The following is a 17866-nucleotide window of genomic DNA, read 5'->3' on the forward strand; positions in this document are numbered from 1 at the left end:
GTGACTGAACACAGTGGAGCAGCTGCACAAAAACCTTCACTGACAACAAACAGCAAAGTGATCTTAATCACAGAGAAAGCTAACGACAGGGCCTGAAAATCTGATTGTGGGTGACTTTTCTGTAAAAGATATGAAAAGCAGTAATAACATCAAAGTACTCTGCTTTCCGAAGGATACGGTGTCTGATTTGGAAAAAAGAATCCTGGAAATTGTGGCTGCACACCCAACTGTGAAAAATATCATTCTGCACATTGGATTTAATGACATTGAAAAACAACAATCAACAGAGTTGAGAGAGGACTTCAAAAAACTCTTTGAAACAGTCAGCTCTGTGAATGCTGAGGTTTTCATCAGTGGCCCTCTGCCCCCGACCGGGAGAGGAGCGGAGACATTCAGTAGACTGTTCTGGCTCAACAAATGGCTCTCAACTGCATCTCTTGCTCGCCCAATGCATTTTATTGACAATTTCCGCTTTTTCTGAGACCGCAGGCATCTTTTTAGACAAACGGACTTTGCCTAAATAAGCTAGGGGCAAAGCTATTCATCACCAACATGTCACACTGCCTGCGTCATACATCTGTCGCCAAGGACAAGAGACGAGAGGAACCAACAAAGAGGGAAGACGAAACACAGATTATCAGAAACGTCGAAGGAGGACTGAATGTGGATCCCTCCCCCACCCCCCCCCAAATCTCCATCCAGGTCTTCATCATTCTCCCTCCCTCCAATAAACCTTTCTCTCCCCTCCTCCCCCTTGGAGTTCCAAGAGCTACCCCCACCTACCCCCCGCCCTTCTCAGATTATCAACAACGTCGAAGGAGGACTGAATGTGGATCCCTCCCCCACCCCTCCCAAATCCCAATCCAGGTCTTCGTCATTCTCCCTCCCTCCAATAAACCTTTCTCTCCCCTCCTCCCCCTTGGAATTCCAGGAGCTACCCCCACCTACCCCCCGCCCTACTCAGACCCCCTCTCCCAAGGCTGCAACTAAGTCACCAAAACCCAAGACCCCCTCTTCCAAGGCTGCAACGAAGTCACCAAAATCCAAGACCCCCTCTTCCAAAGCTGCAACTTAGTCACTAAAACCCAAGACCCCCTCTTCCAAAGCTGCAACTAAATCACTAAAATCCAAGACCCCCTCCTCCAAAACTCTTCCCTTATGGCCACCTCTTCCCTTTTGGCCACCCCCTCCCCACCCTGACAGCAGCCCTGAATATTACTGAGACAGAAAAGGGTTCAGCAGTAGACCACATTATCAGCTGGACCCAAGGTCGCCTACATAAAAACATGGCACCTTCTGCATTCCTGTTGTGACTACTAAGAGAGTAAACATTGGGAAACTTGAACACACTGCTAACCTAAACAATCTCATTCCTGTTCTCTCAAAATCAAAGTCCACCTCAAAGCCTGTCAATAACACCATCAGGATGGGTCTGCTAAATGTTAGGTCTCTTAATAACAAATCATTTTTAGTCAATGATTTTATTACCACTTCTAAACTTGATTTTATGTTTTTAACTGAAACATGGCTAGAACAAAATAACAGTGCAAGCATTCTGATCGAGACAGCACCCCCCAACTATAATTTTATTGATGTTTGTAGATTTGGGAAAAGAGGTGGAGGGGTTGCTGCTATATTTAAAAATACATTTCAGGGGAAACAGATGTCACTTGGTGTTTTTCCATCATTCGAATATCTTTGTGCTGTGTTGAAATGCTCTCCCAGAGTTCTCCTGTTAATTATTTACAGGCCACCTAAATATTCGTCAAATTTTTTCGATGATTTTACTGAATTATTGTCTAGCATCTCCACTGATTTTGACTGCCTAGTTATAACTGGTGACTTTAATTTTCATATTGATGATTTGAATGACAAGGGTGCAAAATAACTTTTTAATATTCGAGACACATTTGACCTTTCTCAACATGTGAAAGAGGCTACTCATTGTAAGGGACACACCCTGGACCTGATTATCACAAAAGGTCTCCATGTTTCTGATGTTTTTGTGACTGATCCTTCATTGTCTGATCACTTCTGTGTTTTCTTTAATATTTCTTTCATTCCTGACACACAAACAGAATCAAATAAGGTCAAAAAGCGGTACATCAATGAACATGCCAATGTACTCTTTAAAAATGCCATCTCCTCGTTACCACCTCTAAACCCATGTCATGCTGATGATCTTGTAAACATCTTTAATTCCAAAATTCTGAATGTCATAGATGTCATTGCACCTGCTACGGTTAAAAAATTTCTGGTAAGCAAAAGGCACCCTGGAGAAAAGCTGCTGTTGTGACAGCCCAGAGAAGAGAGTGCAGGAAGGCTGAACGAATCTGGCGGAGTACTAAACTTCATATTCACCATGACATCTATAAAGAGAGCCTTCGGGCCTACAATTTAGTCTTAAAAAGTGCGAGAGAAACATACTTCTCCAATATCATAAACAACAACACTAATAAGGCGAAAACCCTATTTGCAACTGTTGACAGACTGACCAACCCCCCAACACAAATACCAGCTAAACTCCACTCCACACAGAAATGCAATGAGTTTGCATTCTTTTATACTAATAAAATTGAAGGCATCAGACGCGCCATCAATATCTCAAACAAAAAAGTTGGATCACCACCCTGTTCAGGCAAAAGTAACACAGCAATCATGGCAAGCTTTAATGCCATAGACTCTAAAACTCTAGTGGAAACGGTGACAAATCTAAAATCATCCACCTGCTGCCTTGATGCTTTACCTACCAACTTTTTTAAGAATGTTTTTGACTGCCTATCAATAGACGTATTGCAAATAGTTAATAACTCCATTCAATCAGGCAATTTCCCAAAGGCCTTCAAAATTGCAGTCATTAAACCTCTTCTAAAAAAGCGGAGCCTAGATGCCTCTATTATCAACAACTACAGACCAATTTCAAATCTACCCTTCATAAGTAAAATAATTGAGAAAGTTGTCCTCCAACAACTAAATCACTTCTTGGCTTCAACTGGCTGCCACAACAACTTCCAGTCAGGATTTCGACCTTTTCATAGCACCGAGACGGCCCTTATTAAAGTTGTAAATGACATCCGTCTTAACACAGACTCTGGCAAAACTTCAATATTAATGCTATTAGACCTCAGTGCTGCATTTGACACTGTCGACCACTCAATACTTTTGGACAGGTTGGAAAACTGGGTGGGGCTCTCAGGCACAGTCTTAAGCTGGTTCAAGTCATATCTACAAGATAGGAAGTATTTTGTTTCCATTGGCGACTTTGTATCAGAACCTACCAATGTAACGTGTGGAGTCCCCCAAGGTTCAATCTTGGGGCCGACTTTATTCAACATCTACATGCTCCCACTAGGACAAATCATGCAAAATAATAACATTGACCACCATTGCTATGCCGATGACACCCAAATCTATGTAGCACTATCACCAAACGACTATCGCCCCATAGATCTTCTGTGCCAGTGCATTGAGCAAGTCAAAGACTGGATGTGCCAAAACTTCCTACAACTAAATGAGGATAAAACTGAGATAATTGTTTTTGGTGCTAAAAAAGAAAGGTTTAAAGTAATTCAACACCTTCACTCTCTGTCCCTGAAAACCTCAAACAAAGCCAGAAATCTTGGGGTTATTATGGATTCTGATTTACATTTCGACAGTCACGTTAAATCAGTAACAAAATCAGCCTACTATCACCTAAAAAATGTAGCAAGACTTAGAGGGCTCATGTCAGCTCAAGACTTAGAAAAACTTGTACATGCCTTTATTACTAGTAGGCTAGACTACTGTAATGGTCTTCTTGCAGGTCTTCCGAAAAAAAACTGTCAGGCAGCTACAGCTTGTTCAGAACGCTGCTGCTAGAGTTCTTACAAAGACCAAAAAATGTGAGCACATTACACCAATTCTTAAATCCTTACATTGGATCCCTGTATGTCAGAGGATTGATTTCAAAATCCTCCTGCTCACATATAAATCACTACATGGTCTAGGACCGAAGTATATCACTGATATGCTCCCACTACATAAGACTTCTAGACCACTAAGATCTTCTGAGACCAATCTGTTAGTGATTCCCAGAGTAAACAACAATCACGGGAGAGCATCATTTAGTCACTATGCAACAAATGGCTGGAATAAACTTCCTGAAGATGTTAGACTTGCCCCAACTCTGACCACTTTTAAAACTAGACTGAAAACTTTTATGTTCACCATAGCTTTCTGCTAAATCTTTTAATGTCTGCACTGTTTTTAATTATTGCAAATATGTTTTTATTCTCTTTTCTTTCTGTAATGCATTTTTTAATTTTTTTTATTATTTTCTTTTAATTCTTCTATTTTTTTTTCTTTTTCTTCTCACTTTGTTTTATGATGTGAAGCACTTTGAGTCTGCCTTGTGTATGAAATGTGCTATACAAATAAAGTTGCCTTGCCTTGCCTTGCCTTTTCTCCAGAGATGTGGTGAGTTTCTCTTTGAGGATGAATCAATGCAAATCTATACATGTGTGCTGCAAAGACACTTAATCACAGCAATATACACTGGAGACAATTGTCTTTTACAATGGTCAGACCCACAGTAGGGAGCAACTCAAACAAAGACTCAAACCAAGTCAAAACTTTGCTTTCTTCGTTTCACATTCACAGAATAAACGTTCATTCAACCTCATCAATACACTCAGAGCAACACTAAATAAATAAAACTGCTTCATTCAGACTGGATTTATTACAGCTCCCCCATAGGAGTTGAAGCAGACATTAAATATTATGTTGGTGTGAATAGTTTTGTCTAAATTGTCTGACTTGTGTGAGAAGTTATGTGAAGAAATAAAGGGATTCAGTCAAGAAACCCGATAGTGAAACCTGGTCCTTGATAGATACCTGATCCAGCTTTTTGAGTCATTATTGATTGGAATAAAAATAAACTGGAGGTTCGTACGATACATAAGATTCACTAAAGGACAAGTTCAGTGATAAACTTAGAATCCAACACAGTGACTCTAAACAGACAGAATGCAGGCTGAAGACACAGCGGTGTATTACTGTGCAACACACACAGTTAAAGTGACCAGAAGAATCTATTTTAACATTTGTTAAATTGTTTGATAATAGAGTCTCAGACTGTTGGTGTCTAAATGTGATTGTATTTATCTGTGTAACAAGGCATGTAAAGAATAAAACATTAATTGTCAGATATTATTTGAAATATTCACATTCTCTCCAAAACTATAAAACTGGGTAGTATTTTCTTTCATTTAGGAATAACATATTCAAGTGATCAAAATAACACGGGGCTCCCCAAATGTCCTCTACATGCTCACCACTACTTAATATGGAAAACAATGAAATATCTTAACACATTGAAGTGGAAGACCCACAGATGTAACAATGTCACCAAGTTATCACATTAAAATAATAATAATAACACGTTAAAAAGTCAAACAAATAAATTGTAAGCAATAAAATGTGTTTCTTTAAAACATACATAATAAAATATGGTCAATTAGGAGAAAGCCATAATCGGAAGAATGAGTTTTGAAGAGGGATTGAAAAGATGACACTGTTTAATTCCTCTTCTGATTCCAAAACTGAGGGACAAATACAGCAAAGCACAAGTTACCAGTTGAATCTGGTTGACTGTTTGTGAGGAGGAGTCGATGCAAACCTGGGATGTCTTCCACCTCTACTTATGTGACTGCAGAGAGGACAGAGGACAGTGGACACCCTTACAAGATAATTTCTTACTACATAACTGAAACCCAAAATAATTATATTAATACACTTTATTCATCAACAGTTGTGATTTTCCATTTTTTGTATGTTGCACTGGACAAAATAATCTCAGTGTAAATTAACATATTGAAATGCTCCAAATTATTACCATAAAAAATCAATATCATCAGGTAATAGATTTAAATAAAATTAAGTTATGGTGATATAATTAAGGCAATAACACAACATGCAGTTATTTAAAAGAAAGCCATAGCATGAAAAATACATTTTGAAGAGATTGAATGGAGAATACTGTTCAATCAAAAAGGAGGAGTCGATGCAAACCTGGGATGTCTTCCACCTCTACTTATGTGACTGCAGAGAGGACAGAGGACAGTGGACACACAGTTCAACATGATGGACTACAGGACAGGACTGCTGCTTCTAACTGTCTGCTGGGCAGGTGAACATTGTCACTAGTCTTGATTTGACAAAGTTTCCTTTTGTGTCACTGACATATTTCACATGTTTTATGTTTGTTTTAGGTGTTGATGGTCAGACTCTGACAGAATCTGAACCAGTGGTCAAAAGACCTGGAGAATCTCACAGACTGACCTGTACAGCCTCTGGGTTTACACTCAGCAGCTATTATATGGCCTGGATCAGACAGGCTCCTGGAAAAGGACTGGAGTGGATTGCCCAGAGTCATCATTCTGGTGGCACCGATTACCACTCTCAGTCAGTTCGAGGCCGGTTTACCGTCTCCAGAAACAACAACATGCAGCAGCTGTATCTGCAGATGAACAGTCTGAAGACGGAAGATTCTGCTGTTTATTATTGTGCTCGAGACTCACAGTGACTGGAGTTGGTGGAGCAGCTGTACAAAATCCTACAGCACTCATTCTTACTGGGCTGATAGACCACAACAACCTCACATGTTCACTGTCTTTGCTTTGAGTATCAAGAAGACTGTATGTGGTCGTTTAAACATCGATTTCAGTATCAAGACACAAACCCCAAACTCAAGTTCTCTGACAAAGAGAGAGACAGTGAGACGTGAAGCAACACTGTACAAAAACTCAACATATGAATCTAATTAAAGTTTGCTTTTTGCTTTAAACATTTACAGAATAAGCTTCAGATCAACGTCATCAACAGTCAGAGAAACCTAGCCTCAATAAAACTGCTTCATTCAGACAGGTTTTATTGCAGCGTCCCCACATGTATGCATGCATAAGCACATTCTGTTGTGTAAATGTAAATCTATTTGTTTGACATGTCTGACTTGAGTTGGACCTTTTGTGATGAAAAAGAATGAACTTTCAGATAATGATTTTAAATGCTTCCATGTGTCAATATAAATGTTCACAACACGATTCCAAGCTTTGAGTACGTGTGACAGGACAGTTCATCCTTATTTTATAGCCTATCAGTGACGTTCTCCATGCAAAGTGAACTTCCTCACATTCTGCTATAAAGACTTGATATCATGCTGTCAGTTGCAGCAGAAGAAGAGACGTTGCCATCAGACCACCATTGATACCAACCATGTTCTTCGTAGCTCTGATACTGCTGCTGGCAGCTGGATCCTGTGAGTCTCACTGGGACACTGACAGTATGATCACAGCACACTGACTGCTCACTGTTATTACACTGATTCAATATTCTATATATGTTTCTCCACAGGTGTGAAGTGTGAACAGCTGACACAGCCAGCCTCTGTGACTGTGCAGCCAGGTCAACGTCTGACCATCACCTGTCAGGTGTCTTATTCTCTTGGCTACGAGACAGGTTGGATCAGACAGCCTGCAGGGAAAGGACTGGAGTGGATCGGACAGAAATCTATGGGAGCTTCTTACTATAAAGATTCACTGAAGAACAAGTTCAGTATCAGCTTAGACTCTTCCAGCAAAACGGTGACTCTAAACGGAGAGAATATGCAGCCTGAAGACACTGCTGTGTATTACTGTGCCAGAGAAGCACACTGGTTAAAGGAAGCACAGAGGCTTTACAAAAACCTCAAACAATGTATTTTTAACAAGTACCTACAGGTGGCAGTAGACGATATGAAGTCAGATGACACAAAAAGAGAGAATATGACGGTGCATCGGCTGATGTTGTGCTTTGTGACTTCTTGTTTCTTGATGATACATTTAACATGTGCCTTTCTACAACAATACAGCAGGTGTTGAAAATATATTTGGATATTTTTGCATTATATATTCAGGATATGAATGGCCCATTAAATGCTGCTGAGCAGAATAAATAAATGCATCAAATTTACAATGGAATAACTTGAAATGCAACTTGGAAATGCCAATTATAATAATAAGTATCTGAAAGAATTATACAAAACTCTTTTCTCCAGAGATGTGGTGAGTTTCTCTTTGAGGATGAGTCAATGCAAATCTCTACATGTGTGCTGCAAAGACACTTAATCACAGCAATATACACTGGAGACAATTGTCTTTTACAATGGTCAGACCCACAGTAGGGAGCAACTCAAACAAAAACTTAAACCAAGTCAAATCTTTGCTTTCTTCGTTTCACATTCACAGAATAAACTTTCATTCAACCTCATCAATTCACTCAGAGCAACACAGTCTAAATAAAACTGCTTCATTCAGACGGGATTTATTACAGCTCCCCCATAGGAGTTGAAGCAGACATTTAATATTCTGTTGATGTGAATAGTTTTGTCTAAATTGTCTGACTTGTGTGAGAAGTTATGTGAAGAAATAAAGGGATTCAGTCAAGAAACCCCATAGTGACACCTGGTCCTTGATAGATACCTGATCCAGCTTTTTGAGTCATTATTGATTGGAATAAAATCAACTGGAGGTTCGTACGATACATAAGATTCACTAAAGGACAAGTTCAGTGATAAACTTAGAATCCTCCAGCAACACAGTGACTCTAAACAGACAGAATGCAGGCTGAAGACACCGCGGTGTATTACTGTGCAACACACACAGTTAAAGTAACCAGAAGAATCTATTTTAACATTTGTTTAATTGTTTGATAATAGAGTCTCAGACTGTTGGTGTCTAAATGTGATTGTATTTATCTGTGTAACAAGGCATGTAAAGAATAAAACATTAATTGTAAGATATTATTTGAAATATTCAAATTCTCTCCAAAACTATAAAACTGGGTAGTATTTTTTTTCATTTAGGGAAAACATATTCAAGTGATCAAAATAACACGGGGCTCCCCAAATGTCCTCTACATGCTCACCACTACTTAATATGGAACACAATGAAATATTTTAACACATTGAAGTGGAAGACACACAGATGTAACAATGTCACCAAGTTATCACATTAAAATAATAATAATAACAGGTTAAAAAGTCAAACAAATAAATTGTAAGCAATAAAGTGTTTCTTTAAAACACACATAATAAAATATGGTCAATTAGGAGAATGCCATAATCGTAAAAATGAGTTTTGAAGAGAGATTGAAAAGATGACACTGTTTAATTGCTCCTCTGATTCCAAAACTGAGGGACAAATACAGCAAAGCACAAGTTACCAGTTGAATCTGGTTGACTGTTTGTGAGGAGGAGTCGATGCAAACCTGGGATGTCTTCCACCTCTACTTATGTGACTGCAGAGAGGACAGAGGACAGTGGACACACAGTTCAACATGATGGACTACAGGACAGGACTGCTGCTTCTAACTGTCTGCTGGGCAGGTGAACATTGTCACTAGTCTTGATTTGACAAAGTTTCCTTTTGTGTCACTGACATATTTCACATGTTTTATGTTTGTTTTAGGTGTTGATGGTCAGACTCTGACAGAATCTGAACCAGTGGTCAAAAGACCTGGAGAATCTCACAGACTGACCTGTACAGCCTCTGGGTTTACACTCAGCAGCTATAATATGGCTTGGATCAGACAGGCTCCTGGAAAAGGACTGGAGTGGATTGCATATATCTACACGGATAGTAGCGGCACCTACTACCCTCAGTCAGTTCGAGGCCGGTTTACCGTCTCCAGAAACAACAACATGCAGCAGCTGTATCTGCAGATGAACACTCTGAAGACGGAAGATTCTGCTGTTTATTATTGTGCTCGAGACTCACAGTGACTGGAGTTGGTGGAGCAGCTGTACAAAATCCTACAGCACTCATTCTTACTGGGCTGATAGACTTAAAGTATTTTTCATTGACATTATTTACTTTATTGTTGATATATATTTAGTTTTTACGTATTCCAACATATTTTTTACATATAATAAATTCATCATTATATAAAAAATCATGAAAAAATAATATGAATAATAAATATAATTAATAACTATGAAATTCAATAACGATTACATGTTCATTAAAGGGCTAAAGACTGCTCCCAAAAGTGGTTGCTGAAATTAAACTTAATACTTTAATACTGAAATTAAAAAATGATAATACACATTACAACTGATGTATGACTGGCTTCAAAGATACATTTTTTATGAGAAAATAGGATACTGATAAAATAATAATCATATTGCTCAATAATTCAAACCAACTGAAAACATTTAATTCTTTCCATCACAAGTTGTATTTAAGTGCTTCATGAAAACCATTTCTGAGACGAGACAGTGTTGATCTATAAAGTGGAGGAGAAGTGGAATGATTACAGCATTTTACTTACATGAACCTATAAACCTCAATGCCTTTAGATAAACACTATTTTTTTCATCTAAAACAACACACAAAGGAACAATAAAGCATATGTTTTTTGCATTTTGTAATAAAAGTTTCAGTCCTGATCAGCTGTGCACATCTGCAATCAATGAAACCATCACAAATATTTCATGCAAAGCTGCAAACCAGCAGCATCGAAGTTAACTTAAGTTTCATACCATTAACATGATCCTGGCTGCTGTCTCTGCATTTCTGTTTACAGCAAATAAAGTCAGAAAGTGAGCAAAGAAATCAAGAATGCAATAATTACAAAAAAGCTGAACTCATGCGTTTAACATTTTTTTATATAACAATTATATAGATAGAATACACAAAATAAACATTGACAGTTTAAGGCAAAGGAAATATATTTTTAGGGCCACGGGGCAATTGCACTGAGCACTGGCCCCTACTGCTATGAAATAGTTGAGGGGACCAGTGCTCGGGGCGAAGCTATTGTTATTCAGAGGATTTTTTCCTACTTATTATTATTTTGCCTCCGAATTTCGATTGCCTAAAACTCCTACAGCTTTAAGAGTTGTAGGAAAAATTTTATATCTTAAAACGTGCGGTTCGATCGGGATCGGCGTGCTATTACTTTCCTTAGCCGAACATACATTTTTCCGAAATTTTCCCATTGAAATGAATTGGACTAGCGAAAAAAAAGGAACAGTCATTGTAGTTTTTCAAACGTCTGCTGCTCAGGCATACTTTCACCTAGAAACTCCATTTAAACTCTAAAACGTAGACATAAGGCTTGTGTACTGGTGTGTCAATCCACGTTTCAATAGGTCATATAGTTTCTGATCATTCACTGTTCAATGACCATGATCGTTTTGGGAGAAATCATGAGATTATAATAGGTGTGTATTGCGCGGAACCTTCTTTGCTAGAGTGGGTGACATCATCGCTTAGAGTGTGAGGGCTCCTCGAAATACTTCAGATTTTTTTCCTTTCCAAACTCCTCCTGGCCACAATTTTCACTCTACACATGTGATATTTTCCAATTTTGTAGACAAACTTATCCTGTCTCTCACAATGTGCTCAAAAACTCTGTGAGATTTACAGAATTTGAACTAGCAACCTCAAAGCGTGGCCACGTCGGTTTTTCTCCCAATTGACTGCAATGCAAATCGAGAAGCAGATTTTCAAAGAAACCTGAAACCAGGTCCATATCTAACTCGCCCTAGCGTCCACATTTCTGACACTAGGAAAAAATAAAAGTGATCAGTGTCTTCAGCAGAGTCTTGTGGCGCTAACGCTGTGAACATTTTGGCGATAGGAGTTTCGGTGTGAGTGTGGCAAGCTTTTGTTCGGACCCTCTGCGAAGCCGGAATGGAGAGATCGAGGGAGGCAGAGAGAGGCTTGAAGGCAGTCATACACACGTGCTGAGGGCCGTTGCTATGGTGACGGCACTCTGTGGCTCTGATCTTGAGAACTGACAGCAGGTGTGCTCTGATTGGTGGACAGGAAGGAGCAGTCAGTGGGAAATGTAGTTTTTTTTGTCCAACCTCTTCTGCTCAGGTATACTTTCAGCTAGAAACTCCATTTAAACTTTAAAATGGAGACACATGTCTGTCTATCTCTCTCTGTCTCACTCAGAAGTGATAGCAGGTGCGCTCTGATTGGCCAACAGGAGCAGCCAGTGGGAATTGTAGTTTTTCAAGCAATACATAGTACCTAGTAGTTCTCAGTACTTGAGCCTTAGTAGTAATTGGTAGTACTCGGTAGTACTTGAGTGACAGCTGAGCTCGGTGACATGTACTGGCAAACAGTTGAGTGCGCTAGTAGTTCTCGTTACTTGAGTCTCAGTAGTACTCGGTAGTACTCAGTACTCGAGTCTCAGTAGTCTCAGAGTGACAGCTGAGCTCGGTAGTACTCGGTAGTACTTGAGTGACAGTTGGTCAGTACATAGTACCTTGTAGTTCTCAGTACATGAACCTCAGTAGTACTCGGTAGTACTCGATAGTTCTCGGTAGTACTTGAGTGACAGCTGAGATCAGTGACATGTACTGGCAAACAGTTGAGTGCTTCACACTCAACTGTTTGACAGTACATAGTACCTAGTAGTACATAGTACATAGTACCTAGTAGTTCTCAGTACTTGAACCTCAGTACTTCAACTTCAACTTCAACTTTACTTTATTTATAGAGCACTTTTCATACAAAAACATGTAACACAAAGTGCTTTACACACATCAAAAAGATGTAGTACTCGGTAGTACTCGATAGTACTCGGTAGTACTTGAGTGACAGCTGAGCTCGGTGACATGTACTGGCAAACAGTTGAGTGTGAAGCACTCAACTGTTTGACAGTAAATAGTACCTAGTAGTACATAGTACATAGTACCTAGTAGTTCTCAGTACTTGAGCATTAGTAGTACTCGGTAGTACAGAGTACTTGAGTGACAGCTGAGCTCGGTGACATGCTTCGCACTCAACTGTTTGACAGTACATAGTACCTAGTAGTTCTCAGTACTTGAGTCTCAGTAGTACTTGGTAGTTCTCAGTACTTGAGTCTCAGTAGTACTGAGTACTTGAGTGACAGCTGAGCTCGGTGACATGTATCAAACTTATCAAACTCATCAAATACACAATCCAACAACACCAAAACTCTTTTTGGACAAGTTGTGACCTGCACATTCACCACGCTATGTGATAATAATGTACCGTTACGAGACAGAGCCATTTTAGAGACCCACAATGACACAAACCATCAGTAGAGCTGAACAAAAACCCCTCAGTGCCTGAACTCTTGTAACATGAAGCCACCAGAGGAGGAGCCCTCGGACCACTAACCACTTCTACCAGCTCACTGTCACAGTAAAGAAGGAAACCGTCTTTAGACCTTCAATACTGTAATATCACATACTGTAATATGACACTACAATCACTGTTACATCAGTGAGGATATAAAGTACACACTTTCAAGGGATTGAATACATTCAGCTCACAACTTGATTTTAAAAGCTTGTGATCCAACTACAATAGAAAACGGTCCTCAAAATGTCCGTTTCTCTTCCATGATATTATTTACAAAAACACTCACATAATTATGTATTGGATCATAACTGCATTAGTGACTGACTCAGTAGTGTAAAGCCAACTTTGAGATGTTAATTAGTCAAACTATAGAAAGGTTTGCAACACATAATGTGTGTTTGTCAGAGATTCAAGTTCTACCTTCTGTTTGTGTGAGATGAAGAACACATGAGTGTTTAATTTTCTTTTTAGATCATTTAAATAAAATGGTCTTCAGTTACTTTATTATCATCGGTATGTAAATCAGCCTCCTTTTGCTCCCCAAATGTCCTCTCTCCGGCCTCTACATGCTCACCACTACTTAATATATGGAAAACAATGAAATATCTTCACACGTTTAACAGGAAACACACAGATGTAAATAACAAGGTCACCAAGTGACCACATTCAAATAACAATTATAATAACAACAGGTTAAAAAGTCAAACAAAATAAGTTGTAAGAGATACAATGAGTTTCTTTAAAACACACATAATAAAATGTGGTCAATAAGGAGAAAGCCATAATCGTAAAAATGAGTTTTGAAGAGAGATTGAAAAGATGACACTGTTTAATTGCTCCTCTGATTCCAAAACTGAGGGACAAATACAGCAAAGCACAAGTTACCAGTTGAATCTGGTTGACTGTTTGTGAGGAGGAGTCGATGCAAACCTGGGATGTCTTCCACCTCTACTTATGTGACTGCAGAGAGGACAGAGGACAGTGGACACACAGTTCAACATGATGGACTACAGGACAGGACTGCTGCTTCTAACTGTCTGCTGGGCAGGTGAACATTGTCACTAGTCTTGATTTGACAAAGTTTCCTTTTGTGTCACTGACATATTTCACATGTTTTATGTTTGTTTTAGGTGTTGATGGTCAGACTCTGACAGAATCTGAACCAGTGGTCAAAAGACCTGGAGAATCTCACGGACTGACCTGTACAGCCTCTGGGTTTAACTTTGGTGGCTCTTGGATGGTTTGGGTCAGACAGGCTCCTGGAAAAGGACTGGAGTGGATTGCAACTATCGACTATAACAATGGCAACATCCGCTACCCTCAGTCAGTTCGAGGCCGGTTTACCGTCTCCAGAAACAACAACATGCAGCAGCTGTATCTGCAGATGAACACTCTGAAGACGGAAGATTCTGCTGTTTATTATTGTGCTCGAGACTCACAGTGACTGGAGTTGGTGGAGCAGCTGTACAAAATCCTACAGCACTCATTCTTACTGATAGATTTTAAGTATTTTTCACTGACAATATATAGTTTATTCTTGATTTATATTTAGTTTTTACGTATTAAATCATATTTTTTACATATAATAAATTAGTCCCTGCAATATAAACATTCCTGAAAAAATATTATTAATAAATATTATTAAAAAATATTAAATATTATTACAGGATTACATGTTCATTAAAGGGCTAAAGACTGCTCACCAAAGTTGTTGATGAATTTAAACTTCATACTTTAATACTGAAATTCAAAATGATAAAACACAAACATTTGAGTACCACTGATGTATGACTGGCTTCAGAGATACATTTTTTTAATGAGAAAATAAGATACTGATAAAATAATAATAATCATATTGCTCAATAATACAAAACAACTGAAAACAACAAGTTTCAGTTCCTGAGCAGCTGTGCACATCTGCAATCAATGAAACCATCAAAAATATTTCATGCAAAGCTGCAAACCAGCAGCATCGCTGAAGTTAACTTAAGTTTCATACCATTAACATGATCCTGGCTGCTGTCTCTGCATTTCTGTTTACAGCAAATAAAGTCAGAAAGTCAGCAAAGAAATCAAGAATGTAATAATTACAAAAAAGCTGAACTCGAACGTTTGAAGTTCTTTTCAACGATAAAAGAATTATATAGATAGAATACACAAAATACACATTATAGGTAAAGACAAGGCTAATTGTTTTTTATTTCTGTAAATACGGGGACTCTTTATTAAAATATTACTATTAAGTGTGTCATTAAATTAAAATATGATTTCCAGGCATGTTTTCACCCTGCACATATAAACACACTGAACAGACTCTTATGGCTCAATTAGACCAATGTTGATGTTTAACATGTTTGATTGTATGCAAACTCAGTGGCCTTCCTCTTTACGCAGCTATAAAACATCACATCAGGCTGCCAGTGGAGTTCACAGCACGTCACTTCCAACATCATCATGTTCTCTGTCGCTCTGCTGCTGCTGCTGGCAGCTGGATGTGAGTCTCTTTGGATTTGTCAAAGTCAGCAGTTCTGCTTTTGCAGTGTATTTTTTAAACATTTACTTTTCTTTTTACAGGTGTGAAGTGTGAACAGCTGACACAGCCAGCCTCTGTGACTGTGCAGCCAGGTCAACGTCTGACCATCACCTGTCAGGTGTCTTATTCTCTTAGCGACTACTGGACAGCTTGGATCAGACAGCCTGCAGGGAAAGGACTAGAGTGGATCGGACAGAAATATACGGGAAACTCTTACTATAAAGATTCACTGAAGAACAAGTTCAGTATCAGTTTAGACACTTCCAGCAAAACGGTGACTCTAAACGGAGAGAATATGCAGCCTGAAGACACTGCTGTGTATTACTGTGCCAGAGACCCACAATGACACAAACCATCAGTAGAGCTGAACAAAAACCCCTCAGTGCCTGAACTCTTGTAACATGAAGCCACCAGAGGAGGAGCCCTCGGACCACTAACCACTTCTACCAGCTCACTGTCACAGTAAAGAAGGAAACAGTCTTTAGACCTTCAATACTGTAATATCACATACTGTAATATGACACTACAATCACTGTTACATCAGTGAGGATATAAAGTACACACTTTCAAGGGATTGAATACATTCAGCTCACAACTTGATTTTAAAAGCTTGTGATCCAACTACAATAGAAAATGGTCCTCAAAATGTCCGTTTCTCTTCCATGATAATATTTCACTGATTCTTGAGATTAGGGACAAAAGTACTTTTGAAAAGTGACAAACAAAAAATCAATGCCACATTAATTTGAATTGGATATCTTCATAAACACAGGTCTCATCTATCTACCATGAAAAGGAACAGGCAATTTATTTAACCAATTTTTATAAAAATTGACATTTACTCAGTGAGTAACTTGACATTTGTCAACTCCGTCGGACACATGAAAATATGTTTTTTGTGTGTTTGATCAATTCACCAACACTGTGAAAGTGATAAATTGCATTATATAGACTTTTAATATTATTTTCCATTGTTTTGAAATGAGCCAATTTAAATTACCTTCATTTCGTTGAGTATTTTTTTCATTTTTATATATACAATCAGTGGTTTTGTGCACAAAAGACACTGATGGATGTAGATAAGTTGGTGTTTTAATATATGAACACAGTCAAATGGGCAACAGAAATATGCTTTTTTTGTATAAACATGAAAAACCTCCATCTTACGGTGTTGACGCACAACTGACGGTGTTGACACACATTTGACGGTGTTGACAAATTAATGGAGAATCAAACTGATTAAGGATATGTAGCATGTTCTGAACGTGGCAAAGGGAGAGACCATAAAGGGAAAGGGTATCAAACTTCAAACAAGGAGTACCTGGTCACAGGATCTTTAAGGCACACATGAAAATGTCAAAATGTTCCTGGGGAAATTTTGAACGGACCACAGGGGCTACTGCCGGTGTTTGTACATTATGATGAGATTCTTCAGAGATTTCAAACGAGACGGAGTTGTTTTAGAGGCAAATACAGAGACTGTTTGCTGAAAAACATGAATTTACCTCTAAAAAGGCTCCGTCTCGTAACGTTACATTTTCATTACATAGCGTGGTGAATGTGCAGGTCACAACTAGTCCAAGAAAGCATTTTGGAGTTGTTGGATTGTGTATTTGATGAGTTTGATGAGGGAAACCAGGAAATCCCATTAGCCTCCTCAGCATAGCTCTGAGCAGCTAAAAATAGTTTACACAGAAAAATAAAGGTAATGAACCTACTGCTGTGAATATAGGGATTATGGCAATGGGCCAATTTGCCAAAATGTTGAACTGTCCCTTTGTTTTTGTTTTGTTAAGATTTTTTTCTGGCATAGACATCTTTTATTTAGCAGTGGTAAGAAAGGAAACATGGGAGAGAGAGGGGGATGTGACATGCAGCAAAGGACCTCCGGTCAGGATTCGAACCAGGGTCCGCTGCATATATGCGTACATGGCATGTCCTCTAACCACTAGACCACCTGCGTGGCGGTGAACTATCCCTTTAACTGTAGCTGTGGCCTGAGACTCAGTTAAAGGGTTACCGTGGCAACTTGAAGTCCCCACCAGGCTAAGGGAGACAGAAACGTGGAGAAAAAGAGCCATTTTCTGCTTCTGCGCTGGTCTCACATTTGGGCTGTTTCTGACAAAACGGTAGGTCTTATCAGAAACAAAACACACCATCATCGCTGTAAGGACTTTGTTTCTGCATACAAATA

The 17866-nt window shown here is 38.9% G+C and overlaps 1 protein-coding gene across 3 annotated transcripts in view; it reads left to right on the forward strand.

The window, feature by feature from the left end:
* LOC311030586 (uncharacterized protein) overlaps window positions 1–17866 on the forward strand; it is a 331387-nt gene that overhangs the window by 214644 nt on the left and 98877 nt on the right. Inside the window, exons 1-2 of one of the 3 annotated variants that reach the window (XM_084036438.1) lie at window positions 7250–7294; window positions 7390–7690. The exons of the other annotated variants lie outside the window; for them this stretch is intronic. Coding sequence (XP_083892564.1) covers window positions 7252–7294; window positions 7390–7690 — 344 coding nt within the window. The 5' untranslated portion in view covers window positions 7250–7251. Of the gene's footprint in view, window positions 1–7249; window positions 7295–7389; window positions 7691–17866 lie in introns of those variants that run through there. 3 annotated transcript variants of the gene reach the window in all.

This window comes from Eutrigla gurnardus (assembly GCF_963514095.1).
Source record: "Eutrigla gurnardus genome assembly, chromosome: 20".
Classification (NCBI taxonomy): Eukaryota; Metazoa; Chordata; class Actinopteri; order Perciformes; family Triglidae; genus Eutrigla; species Eutrigla gurnardus.